At 39.0% G+C, this 20,684-nt stretch overlaps 1 protein-coding gene across 7 annotated transcripts in view; it reads right to left on the bottom strand.

Moving 5' to 3' along the window:
- Positions 1-1,680: 1,680 nt before the first annotated feature.
- The window catches only part of SREK1 (splicing regulatory glutamic acid and lysine rich protein 1), a 52,425-nt gene continuing 33,421 nt past the window's right edge, over positions 1,681-20,684 (bottom strand). For 6 of the 7 annotated variants that reach the window (XM_008262289.4, XM_070056805.1, XM_070056806.1 and 3 more), the window contains 3 exons: positions 16,471-16,566; positions 9,115-9,268; positions 1,681-6,173 (listed from right to left, as the gene is read on the bottom strand). In XM_008262289.4, coding sequence (XP_008260511.2) covers positions 6,024-6,173; positions 9,115-9,268; positions 16,471-16,566 — 400 coding nt within the window. In that variant the 3' untranslated portion in view covers positions 1,681-6,023. The remainder of the gene's footprint in view (positions 6,174-9,114; positions 9,269-16,470; positions 16,567-20,684) is intronic. The other variant, XM_017344754.3, reaches the window with a different exon arrangement.

Raw genomic sequence — 20,684 nt, 5'->3', positions numbered from 1 at the left:
AACACATTTTCCATTTAAATCCACAAAGAAGTTTGATGTAAAAGGATACAATAAGACAAAATCAAGCTAATGTTTAAAAAAAAATTAACAGCAATGCTAGTGTTAACATCAGAAAAAATATTTCAAAGCAAGTAACACTATCAGGAACAAAAAGGGTAATTTAATAATGATACAACGGTCAACTTAATATAAGGACAATTAAAAACCCTAAACATTTATGAACCCAGTAACAGAGCTTCAAAATGCATAAAGCAAACAAACTAAGAGAAATCACAAATGTAACAATCTAGTAAGAGATTTCAAGGCCTCTCATTCATGGATGGAAAAGCAGACCAAAAAGTAAGGATATAGAAGACTTGAACATCAATTACCAAGTGACATCATATAACATTATAAATGACATCTTTGAACAATAGCATAAACACAATCTTTTCAAATGCACACAAAACACATACCAAAGTAAGCAGTAAAACAAATCTCAGAAAATTTAAGGAATAAAGATACACAAATTATAGTTTTCTTAAAAAAAAAAGAATTATTTATTGAAAAGCAGAGATGGGGCTGGCATTGTGGGACAGTGGGTTAAGCTGCTACCTGCAACACCAACATTCCTTTTGGGCATCAGTTAGTGTCCTAGCTGTTCCACTTCCATCTCCCTGCTGATGGCCTGGGAAAAGCAGTGGATGATGGCCCTGCTACCCTATGTGAGAGACCCAATGAAGCTCCTGGCTCTTGGCTTTGGGTTGGCCCAGCCCTGGTCATTGTAGCCATCTGGGGAGTGAATCAGTGGACTAAAAATCTCTGTCTCCCTCCATTCTGTCTGTATCGCCCTCCATTCTGTCTGTAACTCTTACAAATGAATAAATAAATTACAAAAAAAAAAAAAAAAAAAAACGACAAGACAGAGTGATGAGATAGATCTTTCATCAGCTGATTTACTTCCCAAATGGTCTCAATAGCCAGGGCTGGGCCAGACTAAAACCATGCGTCAGGAACTCAATCTGGGTCTCCCATATGGTGGCAGGGGCCCAAGTACTTGGCCCATCTTCCACTGCTTTCCCACACACATTAGTAGTGAGCTGGATGGGAAAGTGGAGCCAAGGGGACTGGCACTCCGACTTGGGATGCTATCATCAAAGGCAGCCACATAATCTGCTGTAGCACTACACTGGCCCCACAAATTGTTTTCTAATCATAGTAGAATTAAGTTAGAATTCAGTAACAAACACATCTGTGGAAATTCCCAAATACGTGCATGACTGGCAATTTACTTTATTAAACAGGAACTCTGGACTCATGCTGTCTCCACTCCCCAGGAACCCTGAGGATACAGATCGTGTATCTAATATATACTTCTGATAACTGGGAAAAGGCATTAAAACTGTTAAGACAGGGCAACAATTTTCCTCATACAAATCCCATAGTAAGCAGATTTTATGAACAAAAGGGAAATGCAAAAAGCAGCCATCACTTACTAGAACACCACAAAATGTTTAAATATGAAAGTCTTGACTGGAGTTTTGGCCACACCACACGAAGATTGCCCAATATATAAAAACATCAATTTTGGTAGTAATTTTGAACACTGGAAGGGTCTACTGCTACCTTTCAGTTACCAATATAAACTTTAAAACGCAAATAAATGTCCCAGAAATAGGTGAAAATACTACTCAACAGTGGCAAGATTTTAAGATTTTCATTTTATTAAAAATATAGCAACATAATAGCAGCATCATTTAATAAATCTTTACCAGTACCATTTTAAAAGTCATCCTACTCGCAAATATACACCACCTATGCAGCATCTTTGTTCACATTTGAAATCCTCCCTTGATACTCCATAGCACTACTCTATTAAGCTAATCAAGATCAACGTAATGATTTAACTATTAATTTTACCTATACAGCTACACCATATACTCAAAGTTAATATTTTGGGGGAATCGGGAATTATTCTTTTAGGTCATTTGCCTACCTTAAACTGGTAGAAATCAATCTCTTCTTTCAGTGTGATTTTCAAGAATTTGAACTTATATACATACTTAAGCAGTTATCTAACAAATAAAACCTAATTAAGAATAGAGAGAACTACTTCATCCCAATCCTGGAAAAAGAAAATTTAGAGATAAAATAGGAGATGTCTCCCCCCAAATTAGCAATTTTCAAAATTAAAATGATAGGCAGATATAAATTTAAAAAACAAGCTACAAATTAAAACTCAGCTTCTAAAACTACTATCTTAAGAAAAATTCTATTAGACACAAACTAATAATTCTAACAAATAAATTGCTACAAATTATGAAAATATCTTAGACTAGAATGGAAAGATTATTAGTTATCAAATCCAACCTAAGAGAAAATGGACCAAAAATTACAAATGGCTTTAGCTTATTTTTAAAATAACATATCACTTACTGGGCAAAATTACCAATAAAAGTGTACTAAAAAAACCCACACCCTCAAACCCAAGAATAAGTATGGAAATTAATTTTACTGTAAAAGATTTTTATCTTTTAAAAGATAAGCAGGTTCCTGTGTCCAGAGATATAACTTAGCCCTTTTAAGAACATCAACTTTTGAAATTATTAGTATAAAAATTTAAAAATACTTAAACACATAAGGAATGTATGATCACTTTACTTTTACTTTGGGAGACTAGATATACTTCATACCCAACCAGATAAAATCAAGTACTATCTTTTAATGAAAATATAAAATAACCCACAGAAATATTACAATATATCATTCCAAAAGGATCCATTTTGCTAACATAAAAATCAAAGAAAGATGATTAAATCAAACCATGCTCCGTATTTCTGGTATCACGTAAATTGAAAAAAAAAAAAAGAGCCTATAAAAGCCTATTAATATACATTATAATCCTTAAATGTGAATGTCTTCAGTGGAGAGCAGGTTTGGATAATACCATATACACAGGCAAGGACAGATTCCTGAAAATGATGAATATTACAAAGCAAATTATTTTCATAACCAAAAAAAAACTATTTTTCATTATAAACGGCAGCTTTTAATTGAGCAAATCAAAATTTAAGCCTCTAATGCTCTGGTAATCAACATTGCATACATTAAAGCCCTTCAAAATGGAATTCTAAATATGGAATTTCTAAATAAGCTGACCAGTGTTTGCTGTAGTTATAGGCTAAATAATAAGATTGGAGAAAAAGTAACTAAGGAGGTAAGTTAGCAGTTATAGATTTACAAGCTGTCACACATGAAACTGACTGGCAAGTTTAGGAAGGCCCGTCCTATGTGGTCAGGTCAGTTTGTGTTGCTGAAAAGCAAGAATAAGAGTTCCAACAAAATTTTCCTAGAATGATGAACAGCAAGTACAATTTAAGGAAAAGCATATACTCTTGCATAATCTAGCTAAAAAAGATAATCAGAAGATATCAACTGTAAAATGCTGTCCTCTTGGCCTTACCTCAAGTTTTTCTGACAACATCTACCTGGGATGAAAAAGAGGTTTAAAGATAAAACACAAAGTACCTTGAAAAAAAAATCTACAAATGAAAACTTTATCAGCTCCAGGTCAACAAAAATCTCTTTCTCTCTCTCTCTCTCACTCACACACATACACACACACACACACACTCTCACTAGAACCTAAAAAGCTTTGCTTCCCTAAGACCAAGTCAAACGTCAAATACTGCATAATAATCTGATATTACTCTCTACAGAACCCTTGTACTCCCATTCATTTCCAGCTTTAATAAATCAGCATCTTTCAAGATTTTTACAATTTTTAAACTGAACAAATCAACAGCAGGAACCAGATTAAATGTTAATTACCAACATGAAAGACATTTAATAGAGTCCAGAGTATAAGAAAACACTCCAACTTCAAATGATAGTTTTATAGACAGCACACAAAACATGCACTCTATATGGCAAAATAATCTCTACACCAATTAAAAGAAAGGCAGGATGAAACTAAGATGCCCTTTTGAAATGCATAAACAAATAATTTCCTCTAAAATACTTAGCTTTATTAGAGAAATGGTACTAAAAATAACAAAGATTCAAACATTTGCTCTAGTCTACTTACATATCATAAATAAGACAGCTGTTGATGCAAGACACACAATCCTACACAGTCTCTCCATATGCACCCAAGCATTCTTATATCAGAATAAGCTGTTTACAGCCAACCGTATGTGGTTGAATGATTAAAATGACCATCTATACTTTACATAGTAAAGCATTTTCCAAAGTTTTAATGTACACAGTGACCAAAAAAAAACAAAAACAAAAAAAAAAAAAAAACCACACAGTAATTCTGAACACATGAAGAGTGATTAAGCAGCTTCATAATCAAACCAGGCTTCATTACTTGCAGTAAGGGCAACTCTTTCCATTCTCTACCAAATACTCAAACTTCAATAGTATTAACATTAAAAGAAAACTCAAGGTGAAACCAAGTAACTAACTGCTACTCAGCTTTTTAAATCTATCTATAAAAGTAACTCTTCCCATGAGGTAAGGCAACTGAGTAATCTGATTGTATTAAACTGCATTAAAATAATTATACTTGATTTTTTAATAACATGCTAATTATAATGCATGACTTTTTTGGAAATAGAACAGTAATGAAATGAATTAAGAAACCACAACTTAAAGAGTTTTGGGGGAAACCTTAGCAATGTTGTCATTTTACTACTTGCACATTTTCAGCAAAAAGTGAGCCTAAGAATGATGGATGACCTGTATCTTAAACTGAAGGAAACATACCCTTGAACATAAAACCTCCCAGGTATGTCTATTCTTCCCGTTAAGTATAATTTCTGCACATCATTTATGAGAAGATGATTGAGAGGTAACAGTTAAGGCCATCCAATGTAGACAACTAAAAGGTTTCCTTCACTTTAAAGAAAATAATGTGTTTCAATTATCACAGTATAAAACTGATGGTCCCAAAACTGCATTGTTGTTTCAAACTCTAGAGTCAGTCTTGAAAACAGGACTTCCTTCCCCTATTAGGTGAACTAAGAAGCTCTTCTGACACATCACTTGCACACTTCTCTATGGATGTAAATAGATTATCCATCTAGATTCCACATGAATTGCGAATGACTAGCACGTATAAAATTCTAGAAAACAGTACACCACATCATAGAAGGCACTAAAGCTTCAGCTTGTGCTCCCATAGCCCATTGTGAAAACCCAGTTTCCTTTAGATAAGGGCACCTTTGCCACCTATAGCTGACAATACACACTGAACTATTATTCATAATAAGCTTGGAAATGTCAAGAAAGTTTAAAAAGAAATGCTCACTTTGTGGGTAGACCCAATGATTCTAAACACTGAATACTAATACAGTATTAGTATTCAACACAGTTACTCTTCCTTTGAAAGAGAACAGTAGCATGCATTGTCAGTTGTTTTTTTAATCCACTTATTTAAACAATTTTAATCTGTCAAACTATTTTAAAGAAAAACTGCTGTCGTAAACAGTGAACAAAAGAAAACACAAGTGAGAATTTAACACAATCACTGTAAATCTTGTGAAGTAAATGTTAAAACTTCTTACATACTTTGCACTTACAAAGGGTGTGTTTATATTTGCACCAATTTCAAGCACATCATCAAACTGTATATACTGAAACTGTTTTTTCAAAAAGTAAAATACAAAATTCAGTAACCAGCCTTGTTTTAAAGAGCCTCCAAAGCTTATTACCAATATTTAGAGATGGTATAAATTTGGATCTCTGATGTTCTATTGTAATGGTTCATGGCAAACACTAATAAATCACATGACGAGTGTGTCGGCCACCATGGAATTGCACGGATTTTAGATGGGACGGCTGAGTAACATCTATTCTCTCCATGTCCATGCTCTTACTCAGAAACAAGATGACCACTACGTCACCTAACAGTTGGAAAGCTGTTAGCTGCTATCTTTATGCTCAACTGGATTTCTTCCCTGTTTACTACATCTGGTTGTTGAGACTTAAAAGCTTTGGATTTGATTCCAGCGTTGAGTGCAGAGGTGCCTTGGTTGGTCCTATACTGTTTCTGTTTTGGTAGAGAGGTTTTCTTCATTTGGCTGACAATTCCCATTTTGCTGGACTTGGTTCTCCTCAGTCCTCGGTGCATCCTTGTCATCTACTTCTTTGCCCACATCTGAATCCGGTTCTTTATTGTGCTCCTTCTCCTACAATGAATATTAATGTATACTTAATATTTTCCTAAGTGTTGCCCACTATATTTTGTATTTTTATCTTCTGTGAAATAACAACACTAAATATTTTTTCCCATTGTTTTCATATAAAAAAACAAAAAAGTGCCTGTAAATTTGTCCTTTGTACTTCTCATAAAATTAAATGAGAATAAAATGAGTGAACCAAAAGTTGTTTAGAAGCACAAAATAAATCTGACAGAGTTGAAAGAATGGGACAGATTAGAAGAGTGAAATATTTCCAAAAGATGTCAGGATAGGTTTGTAATAAGGATACCAAAAAAGCAAAACCAAGGAAACGAGGAGCCAGCACTTGCTCGGCAGGTTAAGCCGTCACTTGCAACACTGGCATCCCATCTTGGAGTGCCAGTTCAAGTCCCAGTTACTCCACTTCTGATATACCTGCTAATGCACCTGGGAAGGCAGAAGATGGCCCAAGTACTTGGAACCCTGGGACCCATGTGGGAGACCAAGATGGAGTTCTAGACTCCTGCCTTTGGATTGGCCCCAGAGCCGCCTGTTGCAGCCATTTGGGGAGTGAATCAGCAGCTGAAAGATCTCTGTAGCCATCTGTGTCTCTGTCTCTCTGTCTCTTCCTCTTTCACTACCTGGGCTTCTCCCTCTCTGTTGTTCTTTCAAATAAATAAATCTTTAATTAAAAAAAAAAGGCTTTCAAGAATTATAAAAATTTTGCTTTTAGCCTAAAGAGAAATAAGAACAGTGTCTGCTACATAGAAAATTATCAGTAAATATGACCAACATTATTGATAATAAACTTCTAGCACCATGAGTAAATAAAACTATAAAGTGAAAGTCCTAGAACTCAATTAATTGACTTCCAAATACAAATATACTTCGCCAATAAAAGCATTAACATAATTCATCAAGTACTTAAAATACTTATCCAAGTAGAAGCTTACTTGGTGAAATTTGGTTTAAGTATTCTAATTCAGCAAATCTAATTTAAACTATGTATTACAAAACTAATTACAACACAAAAGTTAAATTCAATAAAAAACATTCAGAAAAATGGCATCAGGTAAAAATCTTACCAGTATAAAATTAAACACAGAATTCTGAGACTGAAAAATAGAGTGATAGGGCGTAGGGTATAGCTGGGTCTGGAAAATCACTGTGTCCAGAATCAGCGGCTCAGAGCTCCCTGGCTACCTGGGGTGGGTCACTGTGGAGGGTTCTGTGCTCACACTGAGGACTGCACAGATCCTTTATGTGGTTCATGCCAGCACAGGTGAGGGTTGTACCACTGTGGACTAACCCTGGGCATTGAGCAACTTGGAAGAGAGGAGGTGAGGATCTGATTATGCCAATAAGCTTGATCATACCCTCCTCACTGCTGACAACAGAGGAGATCTACGACACCCAACATAGGTGTCACCCTGGATTCTCACCCCACCCTTGTCCACTGATCAGAACTCCCTAGCTCCACACAGCACAGGCCTCTGGGTATTCACTGAAAGAGCAGAGACTCCACCAAGCCACAGAGGCATAGTTCTAAGATAAAACCCATCAGTGTAGAAAATCAGTAAGTATTTCCACAAATGCCTAAAAATAAATGCAGAAATACAAGTAACAAGAACATGGAAGACAACGTGACTCCCCCAAAGAAATGCAACAACACTTCAAAAAAGGAAGTATGACAAAGAGATTGATGAAATGCCTGAAAAGAGGCATGCCATATGGGTGCCACTTTGAATCCTGGATTCTCCACTTCCAATCCAGCTCCCTACTAATGTAGCTGGGAAAGCAGTCGAAGATGGCCCAAGTGCTTGAGCCCATGCACCCATGTGGGAGACCTGGAAGAAGATCTAGGCTACTACTGGCTTTGGCCAGGATATCCATTAACCAATGACTGGATAAAGAAAATGTAGTATATATACACCATGGAATACTACTCAACTATAAAAAAGAATGAAATCCTGTCTTTTGCAACAAAATGGTACAACTAGAAATCATTACACATACTGAAATAAGCCAGCCCCCCAAAAATAAATACCATTTGTTTTCCCTAATCTGTAACAGTTCAAAAAAATGTAATGGGGGACAGTGCTGTGGCGCAGTGGGTTGACGCCCTGGCCTGAAGTGCCGGCATCCCATATGGGTGCCAGTTGGAGACCCGGCAGCTCCTCTTCTGATCCAGCTCTCTGCTATGGCCTGGGAAAGCCACAGGAGATTGCCCAAGTCCTTGGGCCCCTGCACCCACATGGGAGACCTGGAAGAAGCTCCTGGCTTCAGATCAGCGCGGTTCCGGCTGTTGCAGCCCATTGGGGAGTGAACCATCAGATGGATGGAAGACCTCTCTCTCTCTGCATGTAACTCTGACTTTCAAATAAGTAAATCTTTAAAAAAAATGTAATATATATGACCACAATTGACATTTTGAGAATTACTGGTTACAGCCCTTGTCTCTACTGTTGCAGAACAGTGTTTTTTTTTTCTTCTATTTGTTGAATTCTTTACATAGTGGAGTGTTAATTTTATGATTATAAAATAAACAAAGGATGTCAATGTAAAAACTGAAATAAGAAAGGAGGAGGAGTGAGGGTGTGAGTATGGGTGGAAAGTAACACTAAGCTCCTAAATCTGTATATATGATATATGTTCACCTTATATAAATTTTAAAAATTGTAAAAAAAAAAAACATTAAATACACTCATTACTTGCATATTTCTATAATTTTTCTCATTGCACACTATTCTGATTCTCTAAGGAATGTGGTTTTAAAATTTTAATTCACTCATATCTTCAAAATTTAATGAGATTTATCAATTTAACAAGTACTTTTAAAACCCAGCAATGTAAAGACACTGTTGCTCTCAAGAAGTTCAGTCTAAATGTTCTCCATGCCATAAAGAACAATCTCCATTAGTTATCCAAAGCCCAGAACTGAATGACTTACATCGCTTACTCTGAGTGCAGTACTGTTCTTCTCCACCTTCTCCTTCCCATCTCTGTCCTCAGAACCTTTTTTTATAGAGGTTGAGCGTTCTCTCTCTCTTCTTTCACTGCCATGGTCCCGTTCCTTTTCTCTCTTTTTATCCTTCTTATTTCTGCTACAAGAATATTGGCAATTTGTCAGCTTCTAAGAAATTAAAGATCTACTAGTCTTGACAAAATATCCTTATCTAACAGAGCAACAACCAAAAAAAAAAAAAATCCTTATAATTAGATGCACTAGTAATCAAAAATAGCTGTCCCTCACACAGAATTCTAAACTTTTTCTATTAAGTATGAATAATTTAGAAATACACAAAAAGCAATCAGAATAATTAAAAGACAGCTAGAAAACAGACCAAAGTACATATATAAGAAAATTTAGTATAATTAAGGTAGCATTTCAGATCACTACAGTTTCTAACAAGGTTTTGGGACATCTGGATAAGCACTTGGAAAGTGACAAAACTGGATCCACATCTCATTATTTCAGGCCCACATACAGAAAGTAAGTGTTTTTGAGCTAGAAACCAGAGGTTTTTACATGAAACTAAACAGTACTAGAAAAATCAGGGTAAATTCCTTTATAACTTGGATGAAGAGCTGAGCCAATCAGAAGCCAGAGCCAGGAGCTTCCTCCAGATCTCCCACACAGGTGCAGGAGCCCAAGGACTTGGGCCATCTTCTGCTGCTTTCCCAGGCCATAGTAGAGAGCTGGATCAGAAGAGAAGCATCAGGGATCTGGTGCACAGATGGGATGCTGCTGCTGCAGGCAGAGGCCTAGCCTACTGTGCCACAGCACCAGCCCCAATTGTATCTAATCATTACTAAAACTCCAAGTACTTCAAAGAAATGATCAGGGGCCAACACTGTGGTGCACAGATTAACCCTTGTCTTAAAGCGCCAGCATCCCTTATGGGCGTCGGTTCTAGTCCCAGCTGCCCCACTTCCAAGCCAGCTCTCTCCTATGGCCCAGGAAAGCAGTAGAAAATGGCCCAAGTCCTTGGGCCCTTACACCCACGTGGGAGACCTGGAAGAAGCTCCTGGCTGCTGGCTTCAAATCAGCACAGCTCCAACCATTGCGGCCATCTGGGGAGTGAACCAGTGGATGGAAGACCTCTCTCTGTCTCTACCTCTCTCTGTAACTCTTTCAAATAAATAAAATAAATCTTAAAAAAAAAAAAAAAAAAAAAAAAAAGAATAAGAAAGAAATGATCAGTACATCTGCCTACAGAAACCGTTATATAAAAGCAAAAAGAATTAAAAAACCAACTCAACACTAGCAAGAAAAATGACAAAACAAAAGCTGCCACCTATTTGTGTGTGTACCTTTTAAAAAAAAATCAGGGCCGGCGCCGCGGCTCAATAGGCTAATCCTCCGCCTTGCGGCGCCGGCACACCGGGTTCTAGTCCCGGTCGGGGCGCCGGATTCTGTCCCGGTTGCCCCTCTTCCAGGCCAGCTCTCTGCTGTGGCCAGGGAGTGCAGTGGAGGATGGCCCAGGTGCTTGGGCCCTGCACCCCATGGGAGACCAGGAAAAGCACCTGGCTCCTGGCTCCTGCCATCGGATCAGCGCGGTGCGCCGGCCGCAGCGCGCCGGCCGCGGCGGCCATTGGAGGGTGAACCAACGGCAAAGGAAGACCTTTCTCTCTGTCTCTCTCTCTCACTGTCCACTCTGCCTGTCAAAAAAAAAAAAAAAAAAAAAAATCAGGGCTGGAGCTATGGAGTAGCAGGTAAAGCCACCACCTGCAGTGCCGGTATCCCATATCGGCACAAGTTCAAGTCCCAGCTGCTCCACTTCTGATCCAGCTCCCTGCTAATGCACCTAGGAAAGCAGTGCATGACCCAAGTGCTTGAGCCCCTGTACCTACACGGGAGACCCAGAAGAAGCTTCTGGCTCTAGCCTGGCCCAGCCCCAACTGTTTAGCCATTTGGAGGCTGAACCAAGCCAACAGAATTTTCTCTTAATAACTTTGGCTTTGAAATGAAATAAATAATCTTAAAAAAAAAAAGTATGATTAGTGAAAGAAGCCAGTAATAAAACATCACACATAATAAATCTATATAGGAAAAATTCAGAATAAGCAAATTCAGAGACAGCAGTAGAGGAGGGGCTGGAAGAAGACTAATATAGGGTATACTGCTAAGGAGTACACACTTTCTTCTACAGTGATGAAAAATGTCCAGGAAGTAAACCCTGCTGGTATTTTCAAAACATTATGAACATAACTAAAATCAAGGACTTCGCCTGCAACACCTCATATCCGGGCTGCCCCACTTGCACTCCAGCTCCCTAATGGCCTGGGAAAGTCATGGATGATGCTCAAGTGCTTGGTTGCCTGCCACCCGTGAGAGACCTGAACGGAGCTCCCAGCTTCAGCCTACGCCAGGGCTGGCTGTTGTGGCCGCCGGGGAGTGAACCAGCAGATGGAAGATCTGTCTCAGTCTTTCTGTAACTCTTTCAAAATAAATAAATAAATCTTAAAAAAAAAAAAAAAAAGACTTGCACATCTTGAAGGGTAAATTCTATAAAATGTTAATTATATCTCAAGATTGAGGAAGCTATGTGGCGCTAAGCATAGTCACTAACCACATATACATACACACACACATATGCAAGCACAAGTATACTGTGCTTTGTGGAGAAATTAAAAAGACACTCGCTTAATTTTGCAAAAAAAAGCAGAGGAAGGAAAATATAAATGACTGATCATAAACAGAAGGCAAACAAGGTCAAAGGAATTAAGAAGGTAATGAAACCTTCTGAATATATCTTTTTCTAATGAGATCACAAATGAAAAAAAATTTAATTTTCCTAAGTATTTGTTTCAAAAACACAAATAAGGCCCACCTCTACAATCCTACACTTTCCATTATTCTCATCAAAAAAAAACAAAAACCCAGGGCTGGCACTGTGGCGCAGCCAGTTAAAGCCCTAGCCTGAAGCGCTGGCATACCATATGGGTGCCGGTTCAAGACCCAAGTGCTCTTCTGATTCAGCTCTCTGATATGGCCTGGGAAAAGCAGTAGAAGATGGTCCAGTACTTGGGCCCAGGCACCTGCATGAGAGACCCAAAAGAAGCTCCTGGCTTTGTATCAGAACAGCTCTGGCTGTTGCAGCCAACTGGGGAGTGAACCAGTGGATGAAGATCTCTCTCTCTCTGGGAGGGAGGGAGGGAGGGAGGGAGGGAGGGAAGGAGGGAGGGAAGGAAGGAAGGAAGGAAGGAAGGAAGCAAGCAAGCAAGCAAGCAAGCAAGCCTTGGTTCAAGTCCTGTGCAACAGGTCCCCAGGATTGGGTCCTAAGCTCCCAGCTTCTGCTGGGCCCAGACCTCACTACTGTAGATACTCAGAGTGACAGGACAGGAGCTTCCTCTGTGTGTCTGCTTCTCTCCTAACATATATAAAAATAATAATGATATAGTAACCTTCCTATATACAAACCAAACCTCCAATTAGGAAAAGACCACTTACAATAGCAACAAAAATGGAAAAATACTTTGAACAGGAAATACATATAACCTGTATGAAACAAGCACTGAATCATTCCTGAAAAATACTAAGGATGGCCTGAATAAAATGAAAAATATACCACATGCCTAGGCAGAAAGATCCACCGTCTTGAAGATTCATTTATTAACAAATCTGTTTATCAATGTTCCCTAAATTGATCTAAGAATTTGATGCGCTGTAACAGAAACCATCAAAACACTTTATTTAAAGAACATACACAACTGGCATTGATGGCCAAATGAAAAAATAAAACACACCAAAACAATCAGGAAAGCTCAAAGAAAAAGCAATGAGAGGTATCAGGAGATCTCAAAAAGATACTAAAAAACACCATATAATTTCAAGACTATAAAGTGTGGGACATGGGCACAAAAATGGACAGTAGACCCATTCTACAGTACAGACGACCGAGAAACAGATCAAAGCACATACAGAAAATATTCATGTATGACAAAGACAGTATATCAAATTAGTGTTAGGAAACCTAAGCTTTTAATTAATAGCACTGAAAAAATAGGGAAGCATTAAAAAAAAAAACTGTATCCATATACCAAACTATACCTATGGAAAAATTTAACAACTCAAAGCTTTAAAAATTAAAATCATAAAGTACAAGAAAAAACAATGGAGAAGTTCCATTATAACCTCATAATAAAAAGGACCTTTCTAATTTTATAACTCAATATCTGTTAACTCAAAATCTGTTAAGTCAGAGGTTGAGGTTGTGGCACAGCCGGTTAAGCCACGGCTTGCAACAGCAGCATCCCCTGTGGGAGTGCCAGTTCCAGGTCTGGTTGCTCCCCTTCTGATCCAGTGTCCTGCTATTGCACCTGTGAAGGCAGTGGAAGACAACCCAATTACTGGGCCTCTGCCACCCATGTGGAAGACCTGGAAGAACTACTGGCTCCTGACTTCATCCTGGTCCAGCTCTCGCTATTGTGGCCATTTGGGGAATAAACTAGTGGATGGAGTATCTCTGTCTCTTCTCCTCTGTCACTTGACCTTTCAAATAAATATTTTTTAAAAAATCAAGAAATAAAAAAAAAATAGATTAAAAAATTCAAAATCTTTGTAAAACTAAGTTTCATAAGTAATTTCTAAAATGAAACAAACTAGGAATGATTACTTATAATCACAGCACTAAATAATCTGTAGTGCAGGAGGGTAAAGCCCTGGCCTGAAGCACCGGCATCCCATATGGGCACCGGTTCTAGTCCCAGACCCCTGATGCTCCTCTTCCAATCCAGCTCTCTGCTAAGGCGTGGGAAAGCAGCAGAAGGCAGCCCAAGTTGTTGGGCCCCTGCACCCGCGTGGGAGCCCCAGAGGAAGCTCCTGGTTCCTGGCTTCGGATAGGCGCAGCTCGAGTTGTTGCAGCCATCTGGGGAGTGAACCAGCAGATGGAAGACCTTTCTCTCTGTCTCTACCTCTCTCTGTTAACTCTTTCAAATAAATAAAATAAATCTTTAAAAAAGTAATCTAATATAAAAAGTCCCCAGAAATAGAAACGCTCATCAGAAAAATGGACAATGTATACATACAACTCACAGAGAAGGAAATACAAATGGCCTTCAGATGTAGGAAGAGATGATCACCTTAACTCATATTAACAGAAATTAAATTAGTCTGATTATAATAAATTAAAATAATTAAATAATTAATACAATTATTATAATACATAATTACACTATATGATTATGTTATATTTATTATTAAATATGACAGTTATATTAAATGATATTAAATAGTATAATTATGTTAAGTATAAATATGTGTTGTGTGAATCTGTATTATATATAGATATATTAAATATAAATATGAATGTTTATATTAAATATAATTATATTAAGTGATATAATAATTATTAAAATATAATTATAATATATGATTGATATAAGTAAAAATTAATATAATGATTAAATTATTCTGATTATGATGTTGTAGTTTCTTCTATGAGATGAACAAAAATCTGTAACTGATAATCTGGTGCAAATGGGACTAAAAGCACTATCCTACTCAGCTGGTTATAGAATAGAAACTGCTGCCAGGCGAGCGCCGCGGCTCACTTGGCTAATCCTCCACCTGTGGCGCTGGCACCCCGGGTTCTAGTCCCGGTTGGGGCACTGGATTCTATCCCGGTTGCTCCTCTTCCAGGCCAGCTCTCTGCTGTGGCCCGGGAGGGCCATGGAGGATGACCCAAGTGCTTGGGCCCTGCACCCGCATGGGAGACCAGGGTAAATTTCCTGGCTTCGGATCGGCGCAGCGCGCAGGCCGTGGCAACCATTTGGGGGGTGAACCAACGGAAAAGGAAGACCTTTCTCTGTCTCTCTCTTTCTGTCTAACTCTGCCTGTCAAAAACAAAAAAAAAAACCTGCTGCCAACCCTTACAGAGGTTCATCTGACTATATTCCTCAAAAATTACAAACATCCTGGAGCCAGCGTTGCAGCAAAGTGGGTAAAGCCACCTCCTGCAATGCCAACATCCCTTATGGGACCTGGTTCCTGTCCTGGCTGCTCCATTTCTGATCCAGCTCCCTGCTAATGGTCTTAGAAAGCAGTGCAAGATGGCCTGACTCCTTGGGCCCCTGCTACCAACATGGAAGACCTGGAGAAGCTCCTGGCTCCTAGCTTCAGCCTGGTCCAGTCCTGACTGGTGCAACCATCTGGACAATGAGCCAACAGCTGCAAGATCTCTTCCTCTGTCTCTCCCTCTTTTTCTACAACTCTTTCAAGCAAATAAATCTTAAAAAAGAAATTACAAACATCCTCTAATGCAATACTACTGCTGAAAATGTTTCCTGCATGCTCTAAGTTACATATTAAGTATCACAAACTTTCAAACAGGAAAATTCTGAAAACTCTTTCTACTGCAGGCTGATTAATGCCTTGTTCAAACCCCAGATACTCCACGCTTCTGGTCCAGCTTCCTGCTGATGTGCTTGAGAGGCAAGTACTTGGGTTCCTGCCACCCACATGGGAAACTCAATCGGAATTCCCGGCTTCTGGTTTTAGCCTGGCACAGCCCTAGTTTTTGAGAGTATTTGAAGATTGAACAGGCAGACAGAAGATGTCCTTTAAAAAAAAAAAAAAAAAAAAAAAGATTTGAGAGGCAGAGTTACAGAGGGAGACACAGAGAAGTCTTCCATCATCTCCTCAAATGGCCGCAATGGCCAGAGGTGGGCTGATCAGGAGCCAGGAGCTTCTTCCAGGTCTCTCCCAAGGATACAGGGGCCCAAGCACTTGAGCTGTCTTCCGCTGTCATGTAGGTGCAGGGGCCCATGCACTTGGACCATCTTCCACTGCTTTCCCAGGCCATCAGCAGGGAGCTGGATCAGAAGCAGAGCAGCCAGGACTCAAACTGGTGCCCGTATGGGATGCAGGCATTAACAGGTGGAGGCTTAACCTACTATGTCAGGGCACTGGCCCTGGAAGTTATCTTTCAATCTCTCTCTGTTGCTGTGCCTTTCAAATATATAAATAAATCTTAAAAATGAATAAACAAATAAATAAAAACTGGCAAGTGCATAATAGTGTAGTTTGTACTACTTTTCATACAACCAGGAAAAAGATGACACATTCTCATCTTCTACACCAAACTGGAAGGATATACAAAAAAATTAATGAAGTTATTACAAACAGGAACAAGGTAATGAGCACATAAATTGAAGCCCAGACTTCTAGAACACCTCAAACTTTCTGAATGATGCAAGTACATTATTCACTCAAATATATACAGTTCTAAAGCAGGCTGAGGAGAATTTGTTAAACTATTTCCTGCTTCCTCCTGTGTAGTGTTAGCAACTGGTTTCAACTTACCCTCTTGGGGAGGGAGACCTGGAAGACTTCCTTTTTATGGTTTTTGATGTTCTTGGGGATCTAGAAGAACTCCTACTCCTCCTCCTACGCCTTTCCCTAAAAGCCAAAAATACACCGTTTTAAAAAACAGCAATCAATATTAAAGGTCAATTCAAATATATAAAAATTGAAAAGTTCCTTGATACTCGTAAGTGCACAGTATTCCTCAGAGGCCAGCTGAAACCCGTAACCTTTATGATTCCATTCTATTTCCTAATTTTAGAATACGGGTCTAACAATGAACCTTAAATTTTACAGACTGATCAAAACATTATCTAAGATTTCACATGAGAAAGGGCAGAGGTCCTCCTTTTTTCACCTATTTAAATATTTTTTTTAATTAATTAATTTATTTGAAAGGCAGAGTTAGAGAAAGAGATTTCCATCCACTGGTTCACTCCCCAAATGCCTGCAACAGCTGGAGCTGGGAGGATCCAAAGCTAGGAGACAGGGCTTCTTCTGCTCTCCCACACCAGTGCAGGGGCTCAAGGACTTGGGCCACCTCCTGCTCCTTCCCTGGCACATTAGCAGGGAGCAGGATTAGAAGGGGAACACCTGGGACTCAAACCATATGAGATGTGGGCACTGTAGGTGCTGGCTTTACTCACTGCATCATATTACCAGTCCCTAAATGATTTCTTGAGTACAGAAACTATATTAATGATATTTCAGATTCTCAAGTTAAAACTACTCTCCATATTTAAAACATCTTTCGTCTATCAGAACCTTTAACATGCATCTAGCTCCTTGCCATTTCATTGAAGATTATTCTCTAACAGACCCATTCCAAGAACTCAGATACCCTTTCAAGAGGTGAACCAGACCCAAATATTTAAAATGAGTACTTACGTTAACATAATTTTACAGAACGCTGCTTTGCCCTCTAACCTCCTACCACTTCATTATTGCTTTTAATTTAAAATTGAAGGGATGGGCATTTGTCCTGGTAGCTAAAGATGATTGCCAGGAAGGCTGCTCAAGTCCCAGTTCCACTCCCAATTCTGGCTTCTTCCTAATGCACACGCTGGGAGGCAACAGTGATGGCTCAAGTAGTTGGGTCCCTGCCACCCAAGTGGAAGACCTGGCTTGTTGCCTGGCCCACCCTTGTCTATTGCACATATCTGGAAAGTGAATCATCTCTACCTCTCAAATATATACATAGAAAGACACATACAGAGGCAGGTGTGTGCACAGTGGTTCAATCACCACTTGGGACAACACCAACAATTGTACTAAGAGTGCCTGGTTCCAGCTTTGGCTTCCCAGCTTCCAACCCAGCTTCCTACTAATGTGTACCCCTGGAAAGCAGCAGGTGAGAGCTCAACACTAGGACCCCTCTCCCGACGTGGGAGACCCAGGTTGAGTTCCAGGCTCCTGGCTACAGCTTGGCACAATTTTGGCTGTTGTAGGCATTTGGGGAGTGAAGGAAAGATCTGTCTTCATCTGTCTGTCTCACTCTCACCCAGCGCCCGCTTCAAATACAATAAAAATAAAATTTTTAAATGATAAAAATTAGTATTGCATGCACTAGTTACTTAGAAACAAGTAAAACTGTTAAAATTTGGAACTTTAATCCAACAAAGTAAGAAACAGAATAACTGTTTACTATTAACACACTATTTAGCTCAGGAGCCAGTGCTGAATTAAGCTGCTGCTTGCAAAGCTGCCATCCCGTATCAGCATGCCAGTTTAAATCCACTCTGTTCCAATCCAGCTCCCCACTAATGCCCCTCAGAAGGCACTGGAAGATGGCCCAAGCACATGTGTCCCTACTACCCATGTGAGAGACCAGGATGAAGTTCCTGGCTCCTTGCTTCAGCCTGGGCCAGATCTGGCTGTGGTGGCCATTTGGGGAATGAACCAGTAAATGGAAGATCTCTGTCTCTATCACTCTGCCTTTCAAATAAATACATCTTTTTTTTAAACTATTTTGCTTAACACATTAGCAAATGATTTCATTTATAAAGATGATTAACTTAGAAATAAAGAATTTAATGGTTTCCATAATTCAGGAGATGAGGCATGAGGGTATATTTATTTAATGACCAATCAATCTAATGATATCTCACAAGAAGCTCTGGTATTCAGTGACCACATACCTGAAAGAAAGAAATCTGGAATTCAAGCTCTTCCTACTAGCCTCAATAAATTGATTCTACACTAGTAAAAGCATTTTTCTAAGTTTCTCATTCACAAACAAAGTCTAAACAATGCTCATATGTGATACATGTGGTAGAAGTTTGAGAACACAAATCAATTCAAACTACTAATGCTCTCTCTTCTTCATTATCAAATTTTATTTAAGATACCCCAAAATAGTGTTTCCTGCTAGGGAAATTAGATAAAGATATTTCATTCAATCAGTGACATTCTGTAACAGTTCAGCATAATAACCTAAAGTACTTTATTCATAGCATGAGAATATCAGTATATTATAGACTTTAATTTTGCACAAAATGGTTTTGTCTAAATCAGTATAGTTTTTTCCTTGTATGTATAGGTGGATGTACAGTTACAATGACTAAGCTGATAATAATGAGTTAACTTTGGATACACAGTAATCTTGACTGTCAGTTATCTGAGAATAATGCTGTGAGTTAATATATAAACAAGTGGCATTGATTAGACTTAGATTTAAATTTTAATGCCTTATCTTACTAGATACCCCACTGGAGTGTTTAACCTGAGAGATGGGCGTAACTCAAGCACAACAGGCTTGCTAGGGTACCTGTAAAGTGCTGTCACGCAGACAGCATGGTATGCAGTAGCTGCTCAATTATCTTCTCTTTCCCTTTCTTGGTCTTACTTTCATTGACATTAACATTTATTCTTGGCCGGCGCCGCGCTCACTAGGCTAATCCTCCACCTAGCGGCACCGGCACCCCAGGTTCTAGTCCCGGTTGGGGCGCCGGATTCTGTCCCAATTGCCCCTCTGCCAGGCCAGCTCTCTGCTGTGGCCAGGGAGTGCAGTGGAGGATGGCCCAAGTGCCTGGGCCCTGCACCCCATGGGAGACCAGGAGAAGCACCTGGCTCCTGCCTTCGGATCAGCGCGGTGCTCTGGCCACAGTGCACCAGCCGTGGCAGCCATTGGAGGGTGAACCAACAGCAAAAGAAAGACCTTTCTCTCTCTCTCTCTCTCTCTCTCCACTCTGCCTGTCAAAAAAAAAAAAAAAAAATTTATTCTAACATCAGAAATTTTTTTCAAGTATCAAAATTTTATTAAAAAATATAGATTGGGATATAATGTTGGAAATGAAAATATTAAGCAGACTATTTTTCTCAGGAGTTAAAATGTTTCCTATTTAATAAACAAAACTCAGAGCATCTGAAAAGCAGAAAACTGCTAAAAGATGAAACCTCTTAACTCTTTACCAATCTCTTCTGAAAGCATGAAGATTTCAAAATTGCTCAACTCTTATGAATTAATGTGTTAACTTTTATTCACTCAGCCCTAGGGACTATACATGAGCATCTACACTTTCTTAAAGATCAAGTGACTTAAAATGACCCAGAAAAAATTAAACATGACAAAGTAATCAGAAAATTAAGTTGAAGGTATTAAAAATTAAAACATTTGGTGCTGGGAAGGTTAATGTCTAAGTCATCGCAAAAACACAAAGGCATATACGACACAATCAATAAAATCACTCTGCAGCGAAAAGTAGTCACAAGGCTCAACTGATAACCACAACAAGTTGTGGTTCAATGTGCAGAAATCTGGCAGTAATCTATTTTGAACCCCATTTTAACATATGAATATAAGGCTGCTGTCAACTTCATACTTCTGAGGCAGTATGTTGTTTTGTGTTGTTTTGTTTTGTTTTTTTTCTTATTTGAAAGGCAGAGCGAGAGATACACAGACGGAAAGGAGACATGCACTATTTCCTATCTAACTCCCGAAACACCCACAAAGGCTGGAACTGAGCAGCCATGGCCAGAAAGTCAGTCTTGGTATCCCATGTTGATGGCAGGAACTCCATTACTTGAGCTATCACCTCCTACCTCCCAGAGTAGGCATTAACAAGACACTACAAATCAGGAGCCTCAGTTTGAAATCAAACTCAGGTACTTCGGTACAGTACTGTAACCACCAAGCCTGTGTCCGAGGCAATTTTTAGAAGTAGGTTTCGCACTTTCTGTCTCTGGCACCCACAGTGTGAGGCGTCGCTGCTGCC

The sequence above is a fragment of the Oryctolagus cuniculus genome, chromosome 14 (assembly GCF_964237555.1).
Source record: "Oryctolagus cuniculus chromosome 14, mOryCun1.1, whole genome shotgun sequence".
In the NCBI taxonomy this organism is placed as follows: Eukaryota; Metazoa; Chordata; class Mammalia; order Lagomorpha; family Leporidae; genus Oryctolagus; species Oryctolagus cuniculus.
Note: the sequence above shows the minus strand (reverse complement) of the source record. Positions and strands in the feature narration are given on the sequence as shown.